This window comes from Dicentrarchus labrax, unplaced genomic scaffold, assembly GCF_905237075.1.
Source record: "Dicentrarchus labrax unplaced genomic scaffold, dlabrax2021, whole genome shotgun sequence".
Classification (NCBI taxonomy): domain Eukaryota; kingdom Metazoa; phylum Chordata; class Actinopteri; family Moronidae; genus Dicentrarchus; species Dicentrarchus labrax.
Window position 1 is genome coordinate 10,002,804 of NW_026136721.1, and position 16,411 is coordinate 10,019,214.

Genomic DNA, 16,411 nt, shown 5'->3' on the forward strand with positions numbered 1-16,411 from the left:
CACCTCTTTCAAATTTTTTGTTGAAAAGTGTTAAGTCCTCCCTGTGACTTTAAGTGTGTGCAAAGTGAATTCAGTCATTAAAATGCAAAAAAATGTGCAGGAAAGTAATGATTTATGGCACCAAAGGGACTTTTCACACTGCAGACAGTGACTGTATCTGGGTAGGTAGTGTAATGCATGGAAGATGAGACGCTCACATGCATTTTCTGGATATCACTTAACAAGAAATCTCTTTAAACCCAGTGAGTCATGATTGTGTTTGTGATGTCTTTCTCATTTTAACTTTTGTCTTTGATTTTGTGTTCACGCTCTCCATCTGTCTCTCCATCTCCAAGTATTAAAACATGCTACAATGCTACAAAGACTAAAGTAAAGAATAATGTGAGAAATACCTTCATGTGACACTTCAGTTACAAAAACTGAATTCAGTCTTTTCTTTAAAATCCACTGACAAGCACACAAACACACAATCACTACTAAATAAGGCCTTATTCGCCATAATAGGGAAAGCACATTACCAATGGCTTTGTTCTGTTTCCCAGTAAGCCATGACAGTGCGACAGTGAGTCAGCATGCTCAATACCAGGACTTTGAAATGAAAATAGCTTTATGGAATTGGTGGAATGGTGTTTTCACTATTTTAACATGTCGAGGAATTTCTGTTAAAAAAGGTCTATAGAACAGGGCAGCAGGAAACAAATAGGTCTGCTTGCTCGTGTTGTTTGACTCATTGCCACAATGAGGGAATACTGCCATGTCTCCAGGAAAGTACTAAACTACTACACTTTCTTTCAAGTCTTATACAATCATTTGTGTTGTAAAGACCACTCAGGGCTAGCTGGCAAACTACTGTAGTTGACAAGCTAACCACCAGCCAGCTGGGAACATGCTAGCGCTAGTCAGTTGCAAAATCTCTCCAAGCTAGCTGTGTTTCTGTCAGTTATCATTGGCTAACTGTCAGTTCACAGTCCAAGAGACATATTTGAATAAATGAATTGTGTTTAATAGCGGTGTGACCGGGCCTTACTGTGTGTTCAAAACCAAAGAGTTTCTGGTGAGTTCAGTCAGAGGTGAACACACACAGTTTGTGTATCCGTTGCTAGCTATCTTACAGCTAACGTACAGTTTAGGCTGTTTAGGGCAAATACACACATATATGTGTATTTATATAGATGTATTTAACACAAATGGTCCAGGGGTAAAATTTGTTTGAGTGCTGCAAGGTTAAAGGTTATTTCACCTTCTGTGTGTAAACACAGAATTTCCAGGGAGTGTGGGTATTTTTTATTATTATTTTTTTTTTCCACCCATCACCTGCCAATGGGTATAATTTATATTTTTTTCAAATTATAGTTTTGGTTATACAGTTTCCAGTTTTGGTATTGATACCAGGGACATTTTTGTTCAATACCAAAGTAGAATATTAACATGTTTTCCCAAATTCTTAATGTATCAGTATTTATTCTTAAAATGAATCTTATTAATCTCATTCAATGCAAATTTTTCATACTTGCTGCTACTGACAAATTCTCAAAAGAAAAAAAAAAACACTGATGGTGGCCTAATTTACTCTGCTCTCAGTCCTGTCAGAAATAACAGCCCCTGCATACAGGCTGCTGCAGTACATGTGTACATAAACCATGAATCACATACAGTATCTATGTGTGTGTTTTGTGTTGACAGGGGATCAGAGGTGATGCAATCACCTTTGCCAGGGTATGCAAGCGCCACACGCTCACTATGCCCCACACACAGCTGACTGGCTGATGTAACCGGTGCCCCAGTGGTTTATCTTGAAGCTCCACCAGTCCAGTCCTCTGAATGATGCCTCATGCTGCATTTACATCAGGCCAATGTATCAGCCAAGCCTCCCGAATGAACACATTTTGCCTGAATATCTTTCACCTATTTTACTGGAGCAACCTCTGCAGGGATCATCATCAATGCATTGCTGTGGAAAATGTCGGTTTACATTTCTCATCATAGCTGAATACTGAGCGGGGTCAGAGCTCAGAGGAATGTTTGCTCTCTGCACAAGGCACATCACTGTGTCCTCAGAGTGTCTGAGTACTGATCCAACCTGCCGCTAACAGGCTTTACAAATGAATGACAGACACAATCTCCTGCATGATCACAGGGAAAATGTGTGTTCCTTTGCAGGATTATTACAAAGAAATAAAGCAAATCCACTTAACCTTAAAATGATTACAACCTTTTATTTAGATCCTAAAATTAATTCTAATAACCTTCCTCAACATTCCTCTGTTTTGGTGCAGATATATTCAAAAATAATAGGTAAGTCACAGCAAGATTTAATGGCTCATGAGCTGTAAAGTTATCAAAATTCTTTCAAAGTAGAACATTTCTTTTACACTTTCCTACCTTCTGAGAAAGACCATAACCATACAGCTCCTATGTATGAATTCAAAGTTTCTCCTCCTGCTGTTTAAAGCCTGTTTGGGCTCATTAATGGAAAACAAAGTTTAAATGTTACCAACAGTTAAAGCCCAGCTACCGTATTACCTCAGCATGAATTTAGGACATATTCTGAATGTACCATCTGGACGTCTCGATGTTTCAGACTTTTAATGTGTAACAGTAAGAAACTGGCAGAGAGAGGGAGAGCAAAGCATGAGGCAAACATTACCATCGGAGGGCGATCTTGATGGGTGTGGTGAGGCAGGAGGTGAAGAGGTCAGCTGGGAGGTCGGGGTTCATGGGCAGCAGCTCACTGGCCTCGCAGGCGGCCAGCTGGATGCAGTTCTTCATGGAGGGAGGCAGCGGCATCTGAGCGAGTGGGTGGCTGGGGTTGATAGCTGCCACCTGAACAGACAGAAGATGACAGTATATTCTTTAAATATGTTTTACAATGCATCTGGGATTTTATCATCATCATTCGTATATGCTGTCATTTTCTTTTTTGGTCTATCCTGTACACACAGCATTTACTGCATGTCTGTCTCTACTGAGGTTTCTTGGATTGAGGGTCAAAGGCTACATCCACACGACTACATTTTAGCTTTAAAATGCATACTTTTTCCTACGCATCCACACAACTCTGGCGTTTTAAGCCCCTAAAATGGAGACTTTTGGAAACACTGACCAGAGGTGTAATAAGATATCAAATATTGTATCACGATATTTTGTTCTGTATGCTGTACATATTGTAAAGCCCTCTTTGTGATATTGGGCTATATAAATGAAATTGACTTGATTTCAGTGTTTGTCACAAGTACAGCCATACCCAGAAATAAAAGAACCCGTAAAAGAACAATAAGGTTTCAAATATCGGTAGATATTTTAAAGCACAGAAAGCAATGTCAGTATGAATCTTGGTTTCAGACCCAAAATATTGAATTATTGAGCTGCTCCACAACCTGACCCACAGTATTGTCTGGGGAAATGAATGACAGAAAGAGGAGAGGAGCTGGGTGACAGACAACCTGACTTTAAAGAGGTGAAATTTATTTGTGGCCAGCTGTCTGTCAGAGGACAGAGCAGACACAGACGTGGAGGGACAGCCCCATTTGTTCACACACATTCATCGAGAAATAGCTCTAATCAAAGCCGCTGCCATTTCAAAGTGTTTCACTTTCACACTGAACTGAGATGAGCATTGCCACGAAGCCACAGTCCTGCTATTGTGGCGGCGCTAGAAGGATTAGAGTCACAGCAACAGCAGCAAGGTGAGAGGGCGATGGAAGCAGACAGGATGAGGAACTTGAGCTGAAGACCAGATAAGACATGAAAAGAAAGGTCAGAGACAGACTAAAGAGGAGCTGCCTGCAGATACAGAGAGATATGTAGTGATGAAAGGAGGCACAGGGAATAAAGATAACTTTAGAAAAGGAGCAGCTCTCTTTGGTATCTTGACACTCGACACACAAAGTAAAATCAAGTTAGAAACCGAATCTGAAGTCCAAGAGTGAGTTGGTGCAACTGTCCAGCAAATGAAACAGGTGAATGCATTAGCACCCTGTTACCACCTACACGAGCCTGTTGTCATTATTGTTGCAAGCTGTTTGTGCTCGTCAGTATTGGCACCATCACATCGCTCCGAGAAAACTTTCCCACATAGGCAAACCTACTGTTTGTTTAATCACATGTCAGCTTTTTGCAATAGACTTCACTAAGGCCAGAAATGAATGTCTTCAAGACCGAGCTCATTCTCATTTAAAAGTATTGTGTTTACTGCTGGCTAAACTATCGTAGAGAGAACATGCTGTATTGTGTGTACATCATTCAATATTATAACATGGAGGTTTGCGAAAACACCCCAAAATAATCTCACTAAAAACTGAAATAAACAAACAATTCTAACTGTTTTCTTCTGTTATGGACAGCATGGGATGAGCAATAAAAATCATATTTTTGTTTTGTTTTCCCTTTGTTGCATGAGAACGGAAACAATTATGATTGCAGAAGACACAAATCAGTGCTTTTTGCAGGTTTGCCACCTTGTGCTTCCAGGCAAAACATAACAATTGATGCACTGCCTGAGACATTTTGAGAACGTAATGATAATGTGATAGGTTATCGATCCCAGTGAGGAAATTTTCCCCTTGCTTTCCCCCTAAGCGGGCGGTCTTCAGTGGTAAACAATCCTCTTGTCTATTGTAAAAACAGAATTAGCATGTTATTTCCACACTCTGGGGCGGCTCAGTCAATACCGGCAAACGTGAAAAATGTAGGAGGCTTGCATATGATGTAAAACTTTAATTATATGTGGAGCCCTTGACTATTTATGTGCTCATTGTGCTGTTGTACTGTTGATTTGTTTGCTGGGTGTTCAATATGGTTTCTGTCTTTTGCTGAGTAGACTTTAATGAGCTGTGGGTCTTAATGAAGGCAGAAATCCAAGACTTCCCTTTATCATCGCTGACTGCTATGGGTTGCTGCCTTCATTTTGGAGCTCTGCCTTATTTTAGTAACAAATCAGGGATGGAGATTATTATTATTATTATTGCCTCTTTTATGCAAAACAAATGTCTCTCGTATTCCAAGAAACTGTATCATGCCACTCAACTGTTGTTTTTTTACTGACAGCAGCTTTTGAGTTTGATTCCATAACAGCGTCAACAGCTCTCCACCTGATAGCCCATGATCAGGAAAGCCAGTTATTGTTGGCGTCAGGGGCTGTGGAGAATGTCTGTTGATGACATGTCCGATTATAGTGAAGACTCTTCCAGTGACTACACAATTTAACATCACAATTTCACAGGTCTGGAAATAAATAAAAAAAAATCAAACCTAACCCTGCTGGAATTTAGAAATTAGAGCCAGCTGAAACTAGGTTAAGAATCAAAGACTTTTGGAGTTAACGTTTGACATTTAATTGGCCAGTTGCATTGGCTCCCACATTTCCTCTGTTAGGCCTAGCTTTTGAGAATAAAAATTTGAATGCCCCCATCTCGCCTAAATAGCTGAGAACTGAATACAAAGCTGAAACTTCAGTATGAAACATTTTACTGAAAAAAAGGTAAAGCAATGAGTGACTTTCAATACATACATAATGCTTTTTCTGAGGTTTTGTTCACATTTTTGTAAGGAATCCCTCTGTAGGCGCAGTGAATGTCAAAATTTCACTGTAGTGATGTCCAGAGCCGATCCAAGTGATCCGCATCAGGGTCGATAAGGACATATATTAATGGATCTCTATTGGCTAAAATAAAGTAGATCAAATGCTGAACCTCTCTTTACTCTGCTGTGTTTTGTTCACCTCAGTCTGCTAATGTTGCAGCACTACTCTCCTTAATGACAGGTTTAATCTACACTGTGAGTATATCACTGCATATCCCAGTGAAAATCAAGAGTGTGTGAATGTGAACCATTAGTTGGGTGCAGCGGTGCGACTGACTCAGAGTTCAGACATGGAGGCTGACAAATTACACGTTTTCCCCAAGTTTCAGCACTAAGAAATCTGTTATTGAATCATTTATTTCTCCTCTCCCTTTCGAAGAGCAGGGTACAAAAACACTCAGGTAGCAGCAGTTTTAGCCGGCGCTTTCGCTTTCACGGATTAAAATTACAAACTCATATCTGTTGTCACTAATCAATGATAATTCAATGAATAACCAGATGAAGGGATAAAACGGAAGCTGTTGTGGATTTGTGTGTCTGTACTCGGAACAAGCTGTAACACTGACATACAAAAAAGTTCTGTATTTTCAACAACTCCAACACAGTGATACATTTTCTCTCTAGTGGATATCTTCACATCAATTTAAGGCAGGGCATTCTTTTATTCATATCATATCAATATTATTTAAGCTTTATAACTGAATCAGGACCTTCAGTGTTTGGACTGGTGAAAACACCTGTTATTTCAATAGTGTCTGATACATATTTAATCAAAAGTTGCCATTGTTTTGTGCTGTTGTGTTGTACTTCATCTCCCTCTCTCTGCGTAATGATGTGTATAGAGTGTGTATATATTTTCCCTGTGATGTACAGTCCTGTGAAAAAGAATTTACCCCTGCGGACAATAAAGTCTAACTATCTATATCTAATTAAGTCAATATACTGCAACTATCTGATCAGACTCGGCATGATCTAAATTCCTAATATTAAAGTACTCGGCTCAGGATCAGAGCCAAAAAAATGCATTAAAAAAACCTAGAGGGAGACATCCCTACTGTCAGGACTACATACATTTTATTACAACAGTCACCTTACCTGAATAACGTCTAAGAAATTATTACTTTTAATTAATAAACACTTTTATTGATGAAAGCACTTGCAAGTGAGCATTAACACTATTCCATTAGCTTCAGGAAGAAACAGCAGAGGTGCTATATCACAAGGCGAAGGCCACATATTTGATGAGGCAATTATTAATGTTAGTAAAGTTATTACATTGATCCCAGGACGAACCACATCACGACGTGTCAAATTTAGCTTGTCAGGTGACAGTTATTTATTGAGTGATCACATCATACGTTTGCTTCATGGCTTTATTAGTCAGTATATCAGTGTCAGGAACAGAAGAAAGAAGTTTCTTCTGAGTGGGAAGTGTGGGGAAAAACTAGGCACTCGAGCAGAGCTGCTGGTCAAACACTGGGCTGTTGGATAATCACTAGCTGGTCACGTTTTACCCAGTAGAATCTGCAACCAGCCTCGCTGTTTTTCTACCAGGCACGTTTGGAGCAGTCAGAGTTGGTTTATCATTTGCTTTTACTTCACTTCCCCTTTCTCCATGCACTGCTAGCAGTGACTACCAATGCATCTATCTTCAGCCTTCTCTGTCCCACAGTTTGGCAACCACTGCATCAGAAGAGCTGGACTCAATATGTGAGCGACAATTTGGGGTATTTTGAGTCCGCTTTGGTCCAAATCCTTGTTACAATTCTTGGCGTGTTATTTGAGCTGGAAAATGTACAAGTTTTCAATACCTTCCAACAGTTGCAATGTGCCAATTTCAGTTTGATCTGAAAGATTTGTGTGGGATGAATAAAGAGGCTGATCATATATTGCACACCTGGCCTTGCTCACTGTAAATAAGCACGTTGGTATAAATGGCAAACGGTTACTGTAAGACCTCTTGAAGAGCTGCAGACACTCTGAACAGCTGTTTACTGCGGCGGAAAATGTTGCTTCAAGTGCTAAAACTCTTTCTGTGTTTGCAAACACTGTTGGGGCTACAGGCACGAAGGCTGAGGAGGAGGATGAGGAGGAGGAAGAGAGTGTGAGAAATCTTCAAACTGTCTGGCACATTAAAACTCTGTCATATAGGCATGGATTGGCATAGAGTTTAAGAACATACACAGACAAGCACATGAGGCCTTTCATAACATGAGATTTACCCCACTCCCGGTTCATAGAGCATTGGTTATCATGAAAAAAAAAGTTTCATTATTTTTAAAATTTCCATATGTTAAAGACGTAAACCAAAAATGTAATCAAGTAATCCATGACAATATAACTACAATCAAGTCACATATTTTTGTTATCTAATTGATTATAGTGACTTAATTATGATTACATGTAATCAGTTACTACCCAACACTGCATATATACTGTAGTACAGCCACCAAACAACACACCCACTGACACAGCAGTAACACACCAGAGCTCCTGAATGGAAACTACTTCCTGGGCCTCCCAGCATGCCGTATGCTGTACCTCAGCATCTGATGCAAGATGGGGTAAACCCCAGACCACCTGGGGTGAGCACTGAAGGAATGTTCTACCCTTTCTGTGCCCATAGGGTGAGTCAAGTCAATTAGAGGATGAGAGAAGAAAACAAATAAACAAATGATCCAGCAGGCTGCCCGGGAAACACAACAGGAAGGAAAGTGCGATTCCTACTTCGGGCCTTGAAAAATTCACTACACAATTCCCCAAAAAGTCAAGAAAGCATCAGTATTCGATTCATAAAACTGCCACAACCTGATTCAAATGTTCAATCCGGTTTCCAGTTAAGATAATCAAACAGCAACAAAAAAAGAAAAAGAACAGGCTTGTGATGAGGTGCTGTAGATTTATGTAATGCCTCACTACTCCTGTATATACTGCACAGCCCTCCTGCTCTCTGCTAGTCCAATAATTCATTAGCTGACTGTATAATAAGTGCTGGAAGAAAGGCGGCGGCAGCTGAAGCTCAGATCTCAGTGTGAGACATTATGTATTTACAGAACTGCTCTATAAGGAGATCTGCACACACACATGCATAAATCATGATATTAAAAAAACAGAAGAAATAGTCTTAGTTAATGAGGGGAAGTACGATAACGTATGTAACTGTAACAAGTCTTTTTTTCTATCAGCATGCATATTTCATTTCTCTTTGAAATGCTTGCAGGCGGGAGCGCCCGTGCGGATGGATCTGTGCCAATCTTCTTGTAACATAATTCCTCTTCTCTCTGTCTAATGAGGAAAATGTCGACTCGCTCGCAGAGAAAGGCATCACAAACAAAGCGGCGCGCGTTTCCAAAGCCTCTCGTTGTGTCAACCTAAGAACAACATTGTCTCCTGAAAGAAATTTGGAGAATGTGCGTGACAGCGTGCCGCAGTAATCCTAACGGTAAATACGACAACATTGCCAGCAGAAGCTGATTAATGCCAAGCATCCACTGTAATTATCACATTAGCATATTGTAATCTTGCAAATTACCATGAAAATCACCATGACAGCTTTCTTTTCTCTCGCTTCCACTGGGGATATCAGGGTACAATTTCATTTCTGAGAATTTATTTTTTTTAAAGTGACACTAATTTATGAGACTAATCCTATGGGAGGGGGGAGATTTTGGATTGAAAAAACACACAATCACAGCACAAGGGCGTAGTCATGCACGCACATGAGGGGCTACCAAAATGCAACTCTAGTCAAGCAATACATTTTACAACCATGCATTAATTATTCATTAAAATTATAGAAGGAGCCAGTGGAGGCTTAATGTGAGCATCCTGGAAACGCCGGCACACAAATACCTAACACACAACACACACCAAGCTCTCACAGTCCAGCGCATCCTAGCTGTGTGTGCTGCAGACTACACACACCTCTTTCTGCCCCGCAGCTAATGCAGTGAGCATGTTTGCTGAGTGCAGGCAGGAAGTGATGAGATATTTAAAAGGAAGCAGGTGGCCCTATAATGGAGCACTCAGAGCAGACACCCACCCACACACACACACACACTGACTGACTGACTGAATGGACTGCAGGAGGAGGTTGATATGGTGCTGTGGAGGAGTGATAAAACACCTCCTCCTTTCATATCTTCCCCTCAGCAGTTTTCCTTCATGCTCTTGTCTCCATCTGAATCACTGCATCTCCAAATAATACAGTCCCTGGTGAGATCAGGCCTGTCGTGCTATGTCAAGCAGGTGCACCGTGCATGTGTGTATTTAAAAATGGCTGACAAAGTGTGAGTGTCGTCGTTGCACGTTTCCCCCCGGGACCGCCCATGTGCATGCACAGAGTGTCGCGCAACAGAGGGATACGGGTGCAGGAGCGCGTGGGCGACGTAGGGGACTCCCCGCTTGGATCATTTCCTGCATGATTAAAAAGTCTCAGGAAGTGATCGTCTCGCTCCTCATCTTCCATTACCCCTCCCCATTATACACTTCCTGTGTGAGTGGGTGAGAAGGGCAAGCACTCAGGTGGAAAAGTGAAATTGCTTATGGATGTTATGCAACTTCCCATGCATTTAACTGGGGCACTTCCTCTGTTTATTCCCTACCACAAACACTATTGTTAAACCCTGAAGCTCCCACCTTTAAATAAGTACTTTCTGTGCAACGATGCAGCTAATACCTTCGGAGTACACAGTATGCCCTCCTATGAAAAAGTAAAATATTGTCTCCAAAAAATGACTGATCAAGTATTTGTGCATTCTTGCATCAGCCACATAGCATCTCTCAGCTTATGACAACCACAGTCCCTTCACAAGCTTCACTCCCAGTTCTTAAAGCTAAGGTTTGACTAGAATTACACTGACAACAGACAGCAGCAGCTAAAACTTTTATCTTGGGCGTAGCCTTAGGAGAAACCCAAGTGGCCCATTACTTAGTAACCCATGTGCGAACTGGTTACAAGAATGAGGAGTTTGTGCTCCCACCACCTCCTTTCTGGGGGTTTAAACCACTTCTGGTCCTCTGTGAAAGCCTACAAAGGAGATGACCCGCCAACTCACTGTCAATATGCAGTACTTTAGCCAATATAATAAGCAAAAGCTTGTTTTGAAGTTTCAGTTTTTTCCTTTTTGAAAATAACCCCTGTGGCAAGATTGTTAAGTATAGTTAAAGGAATATATTGAGAAAAACTTTCACTAAATCAGTCATCTGACCCCAGCCCTTACTTCACAGACAGGAAAGCTTCTGGGCTACTATTGTGTCTCTTGGGTAAAAAAAAAGTCTCATAAACTCAATTAAAGATTTATTAATACATTTTTGACCAGTAGAGGGCAGAATAACGTTAAAGCAAGTGTCTTTGATATGAAGAACCTTGAAACAGTACCGGAAAATACAGGGGTGTTGCACCAGCAGATTTTAGGGCCAATCACACAAGACGCATTGCATCATGTTAACCATATTTGACTGCCTGGTTGCGGGCGATGTCCTGCTCCAGTTTGCAGACGTGCTTTGCCAAGGCGTTTTTGAAGCGGCTGAGTCTGTAGCGTTGTGTCTGTGTGATCGCCCTGATACACCTTAACATCTGGACCTGTAGGTCTAGCTCAACTTGTGCCACCTATAGTCAAGAAAGGTAACAGCAGCAGCAGTTTTGATATAGATGTACAGTAGATATGCTAACTGCTGCTGCAATTTCAACACTTGGACCACCTACAAGAAACAAGTGTTACATCTTGATTTGTTTTTCTTTCTTTTTTTTTTATAGCTGCTGTTTGTGTGTCTGTATTTCATGTTTAGCAAACAGAAAATTAGCAATTAGGTTGACCAACACTGAAGTCATTTACATAAATGATATGTAAATGAATTAAATGCTGGACAGGTGACTATATTCCTAGTTTTCTACAATATTTCAATTGTCTGATAAAGGCTGTACAATGCCAGACATTGCATTTCTGCTGGATTATAAGATATTATAAAATATATCAAATATATATTATTATATAATCCTTTTTTTTTTATTTTAGCTACCAGGTAGTATAGGTGTTAAATGTAAAATTTCATAAACACAAAGAAAACAGATGTTATTGAAAAGAAAAGATTAAAGCTCTATTGTTCATTGCTTGCAGGTGGCGAAAGTGTTAAACTTGCAGAAGCTATTACTTTCATTGCCTATAGGTGGCACCAATCATCACATCTACACTTGAAAATCTAAAGTGATGCTGTTTTCCTTTCCTATGGGTGGTACAAGTTGGCATGTACGAAGCAGGTCATAGACTAAATGGACAACTAAGTGTGAACGGGTGACTGTGAGTAAATTACAAGCCAGATCCATGAGGTGCTTTGCATCTGATAAAGAGAAACCACTGACTGCCTCTTGGAGAATCTTTGGTTTTAACTTGAATAATGACTAGCAAACAGTTTGTCTAAGGGTACACACACCTCTACAAGATAAGAGATGAATAAAATATGGAGCCTGCTGGATCATTCAAACATGGACCAAGGTGAGACAAAAAATATAAGAATAAAAAATTATCAGATAACTAACCTGAACAAACTCAACATACAAGTGCAAAAGAACAATTCATTACTTCTGCTTCGTAAAACCAAAATAAGGGCGGCGGCTTTAGCCCTGACAGTGCAGCCCTGCCATGACCTCTGCAGACTTAAACAGAAAAGAGCAGCAGAGGCTGAGGGTGGAGACGGGTTCTGTCAAACACTGCGGCAACTCAGCAGTTTAGCTGCAGCCTTCACCTTTAGTTTAACGGGTAACACAGCGTTCACAGCAGCTTTTCTTTACTCTCACTCTACCTCCCCATCTCTCTGCTCAGTTTTCTCTCTCTCCTCTCTCTCTCCCTCTCTCTCTCTCTCTCTCTCTCTCTCTCTCTCTCTCTCTCTCTCTCTCTCTCTCTCTCTCTCTCTCTCTCTCTCTCTCTCTCTCCAGCTAATCTACAGTCTGGCTGAAACTTCTCCATGAATAATTGAGATGAATGACAGCGCCATCTCATTAGGGATTCACATAACATGCCATAGCCGGGAGAGAGAAAACGTAATAAAAAGATGAAGCGGTGAAGGGACTGGGGCTGATAGTCGTGTGTATCTGTACGAGTGGCTGTGTGTGTATGGGGGAGGCGGGTGGGTGGGGGGTGTTATGTAGTCCCAGGTCTAAAACAAAACTCAATGATTTAGAGCCAGCTGCCCATTTGATTAGCTGGATCACAGCACTCAGGAGATCCTGGAGTTTTGAGAAAGAAGGCTCACTGGTTACTGACACCTTTAAGCTCCTCCCTATAAATACAGTACATATGAGTGTGTGTGTGAAGGAGGGTCAGTGCACATGAGTGATTTTGTGGTGTGTGTGTGTGTGTGTGTGTTGTGTGTGTGTGTGTGTGTGTGTGTGTGTGTGTGTGCGCATATGACAGATCACCCACTTTGCCATTAATAACTCATAAATACCAGCGGTTTATTCTGCCCTGTTTGACCGCACACAGTATTGTGACATGTCGTAAACCAGAAGTGTGTTTGTCTGTGTGGCTGCCCACCTCCAGCTCCTGCTCCCTCTGCAGGGCGAACTGCTTAAACGACTTGACAATGATTCCCGCGTTGGAGCAGTCGTAGACAAAAATGGACGGGCTCCCCATCCACGTCTGCAGGTCGTAGATGGACAGCGGGATGTACTGGGTGTAGTTCTGAAAGAGAGAGAGAGAGAGAGAGAGAGAGAGAGAGAGATGAGAAAGGCGATGTCAGGGCGGGCGAATGAAAGAGACGGTGCATCATGTTATTGCTGATAACTCACTTCTAGAGATATGTGTTTAATTATTAACTCATCATCTGTTTGATGAGGAGTGTGAGCGGAGGAGAGCAGGAGAGAAACAGTTGGAAAGAGAAAACTATAAGGAGGGGAGAGTCGGAGAAACAGAAAAATGAGGATGATTGGAACACAGAAAGAGGCAGTGAGTAATAAATCTAATAACCGTGGTGCTATAAATGTGTTATACCCTTTACTTAATGGAAAATTTGGTTCTACACAACTTCCCCAGACACTGCTTCAACACCAATTCCCCACTGATCTCCAGTTTCAGCAGCCGGTGACACAGCAGCTTCAATTTATAGGAAAAGAAATAAGTATAAGGAGTAATGTGTGGAGGAAAAGGAAGGAGAACAGAGGAGGAGAAGAGGACATAAGGCCCGAGGGTGTACTGGGGACGTTGAGGCAACAGCTAAGCCCAGACAGCAGCAGTGCATCATTGTGAGTGGGTGCTTACTTATAGGACAAGCCCATGAACAACTTGAGATTTTATGTCCGATTCGCAGGTGACTGAGTCTCTGCATCTTGAGATCTCAGCATGCAGGCAAGCTGTGTGGAACGTTTTCACGCTTGGTTGTCACGTCATTTGGTATTTTTGACCACTTTTCAAGAAGCCTAGGCTCTTAAAGAACATCAGTCCACTTTCAGTTTAAGCGCCAAAGTTGAACAGATCCACAAAAAGTAGTAAACTCAACAAGTCATCGCTATTTTGTTGAATCATGAATCTAGTGAGATCTTCTCACCTGTGCACATCTCCTTACGAACATCATGACAATCACATGACAGTAACTTACAAAAGATGAAGACTTTGTGGGGTTGTCTTGTGTGTAAAATTGCTTATCAAATCACATGCTTACTTATTAATGACCTACTAATGATGATGATGGCTTAATTTATCATTTTAATTTTAAATACATTTCTTCTTGTTTCCTGTTTGAATGAAACTATTTTGGATAGTGTGAGCTCAAACACTGTGTCAGTTGATCAGTCCCAGTTAAAGGACCAAGAAAGCCACATAACCCATCGAACAGTTCGTAAAGCCAGCAGACAGAACATAGAAATTGACTTGATTATTTTTGTAATTATTTTCTGTACTTTAAAGGGGAATTTTGGCAGATTTTTATCCGAGTCTTGATCGCTAGATGTCACCGAGTACTGTCGATAGGAAAAACAACGACCAAAACCGGTGCTAGCAAACTGGAGTTCCTGCAGCTAAACTTTGAATTTAAACGGTTTCTGCACAACGTATGAGTTGAAAAGGCATGTTGTTGTCACGTAAGGGCCCTGATCATGTTGCACAGGCATTTTAATTGCATTTTGTGTCTGTTAAGAGGAGAAAAAGGCACTCTTTAGGATATGCCCCCAAGAAGTGTATTATAACTAACTGGGAGCTCTGGCCATTAGCTGCAGGATCTCCAGTTTGCTAGCACCGGTTTTGGTCGTTGTTTTTCCTATTGACAGTACTCGGTGACATCTAGCGATCAAGACTCGGGTAAAAATCTGCCGAAGTTCCCCTTTAAGAAAGGAGTACATACTGCAGATCTTTATGACACTGAGCCTCAGTGGCTATCTGTGTATCATGATCCAACTTATTATATGGCTCCATAGTTTTACAGCTGCCTAAATTAGGCTTGTTAAAGTATAGCAATTCCATATCTCGTGAATTCCTTTCTAAATGACTGAAATTATGTCTTTGACTATCTCTGTACACACACTGCCTCCATATGACCTTCACAGTTCAATAAATGTAACTGTCACAAATGGTGTTTATTAATGTGAACAGAATTGGACCACAGTGTTTATGCTCTTTATGGCTAGGAGTTTTACTGCACCCATCAAATGAGAGTACAGTGTTTAAGTGAGCTTTGCTTTCCTCTTGATCATAAAAAAAATTGCACTCTTGATACACAGCCTGTGACATCTTGTGAAAAGGTCATTCCTTTAAAAATCCCTAAAAAGTCTTCCTTGGACCCTTGTTGTGCAGTAAACGTATATAAGTGTTCAGTGTATGTATATGTAAGAAAGTATTTCTTGTTTGTGTGTGTGGTACCTTATTAAAGACCCAGATCTCCCCGTTGACGGTGGGCCGTGGCACCCCATGGCCGTTGTAGTGGAAGAGGACTCGTTCCTCTTTGGCGTTACGTCTCAGTGATGTGCACAGCTTCTTCACCTCATCCACTGTGGGGTCCAGACTCTGCTTGTAACGTGCCTGAAAACACAGGAAAGAAGAAAGAAATGTGTCACGATGATTATTTTACATTTTAAAAAATCATGTTTTGGCCATTTTATTGACGCAGTAGGAACTACATTATGTCTCCCAAGCTTATGTGATGTAGTGTTTTTCATATCCTGATAACATTTGGTCCAAGTAGCTCTGGTAACAAAGGCGTTGTGAAAATATGTATTGCAGAAGGGGTTCAATAAAACAGCGTATAAAATCACATTTACACATTCATTACTCATGCCTGCAAATACTCAGAGATGCTAAGAGAAGAGTAGACCAAACTTCACATCCCTATTCATCATGTTAAATGACGTAATACCTGCAGGCATTGATTATGTTTAAATGAACGTAACATACAGAAAACAATGCTGTGGGGGAAAGACAGACACACGTAAGAGGAATACATAGAAATATACATCTATGAGTAGGTGGCCATGAGGGAGATCATCCTGCTGGTTTTCATTACATATTTCTTGAGATGAGTCAGGTTGATCCAATCGTGGCTTATATAAATGAGACCTACTGCTGTTCATTTCAATTAAAGACATTTCTATGGTTGACAACTAAAAGACAGGCAGGAGAACAAACTGTCTTTAAAGGACAATGAAAGACCCATCATGGCCATGCTTTATACTCTAAGTACAGTATGAGGTTATTGTCGGTCAAGTGGTGCGTAAAGTAAACAGCTTGACATGTCAAGATAACCTGCATGTGGACGGGAGGCAAAGGAGAAGTTTTTGTTGTTCGAGGTTTCTGAAAGTTCAAGGAAAGACCAAACTATACAGGAGGGAGCAACATCTGCAAAACAG

The 16,411-nt window shown here is 40.9% G+C and overlaps 1 protein-coding gene across 4 annotated transcripts in view; it reads right to left on the minus strand.

The window, feature by feature from the left end:
* rptor (regulatory associated protein of MTOR, complex 1) overlaps positions 1–16,411 on the minus strand; it is a 187,389-nt gene that overhangs the window by 102,215 nt on the left and 68,763 nt on the right. For all 4 annotated transcript variants that reach the window (XM_051383914.1, XM_051383912.1, XM_051383913.1 and 1 more), the window contains exons 5-7: positions 15,429–15,587; positions 13,113–13,259; positions 2,648–2,823 (exon numbers count right to left, since the gene is read on the minus strand). In XM_051383914.1, the coding sequence (XP_051239874.1) occupies positions 2,648–2,823; positions 13,113–13,259; positions 15,429–15,587 (482 nt within the window). The remainder of the gene's footprint in view (positions 1–2,647; positions 2,824–13,112; positions 13,260–15,428; positions 15,588–16,411) is intronic.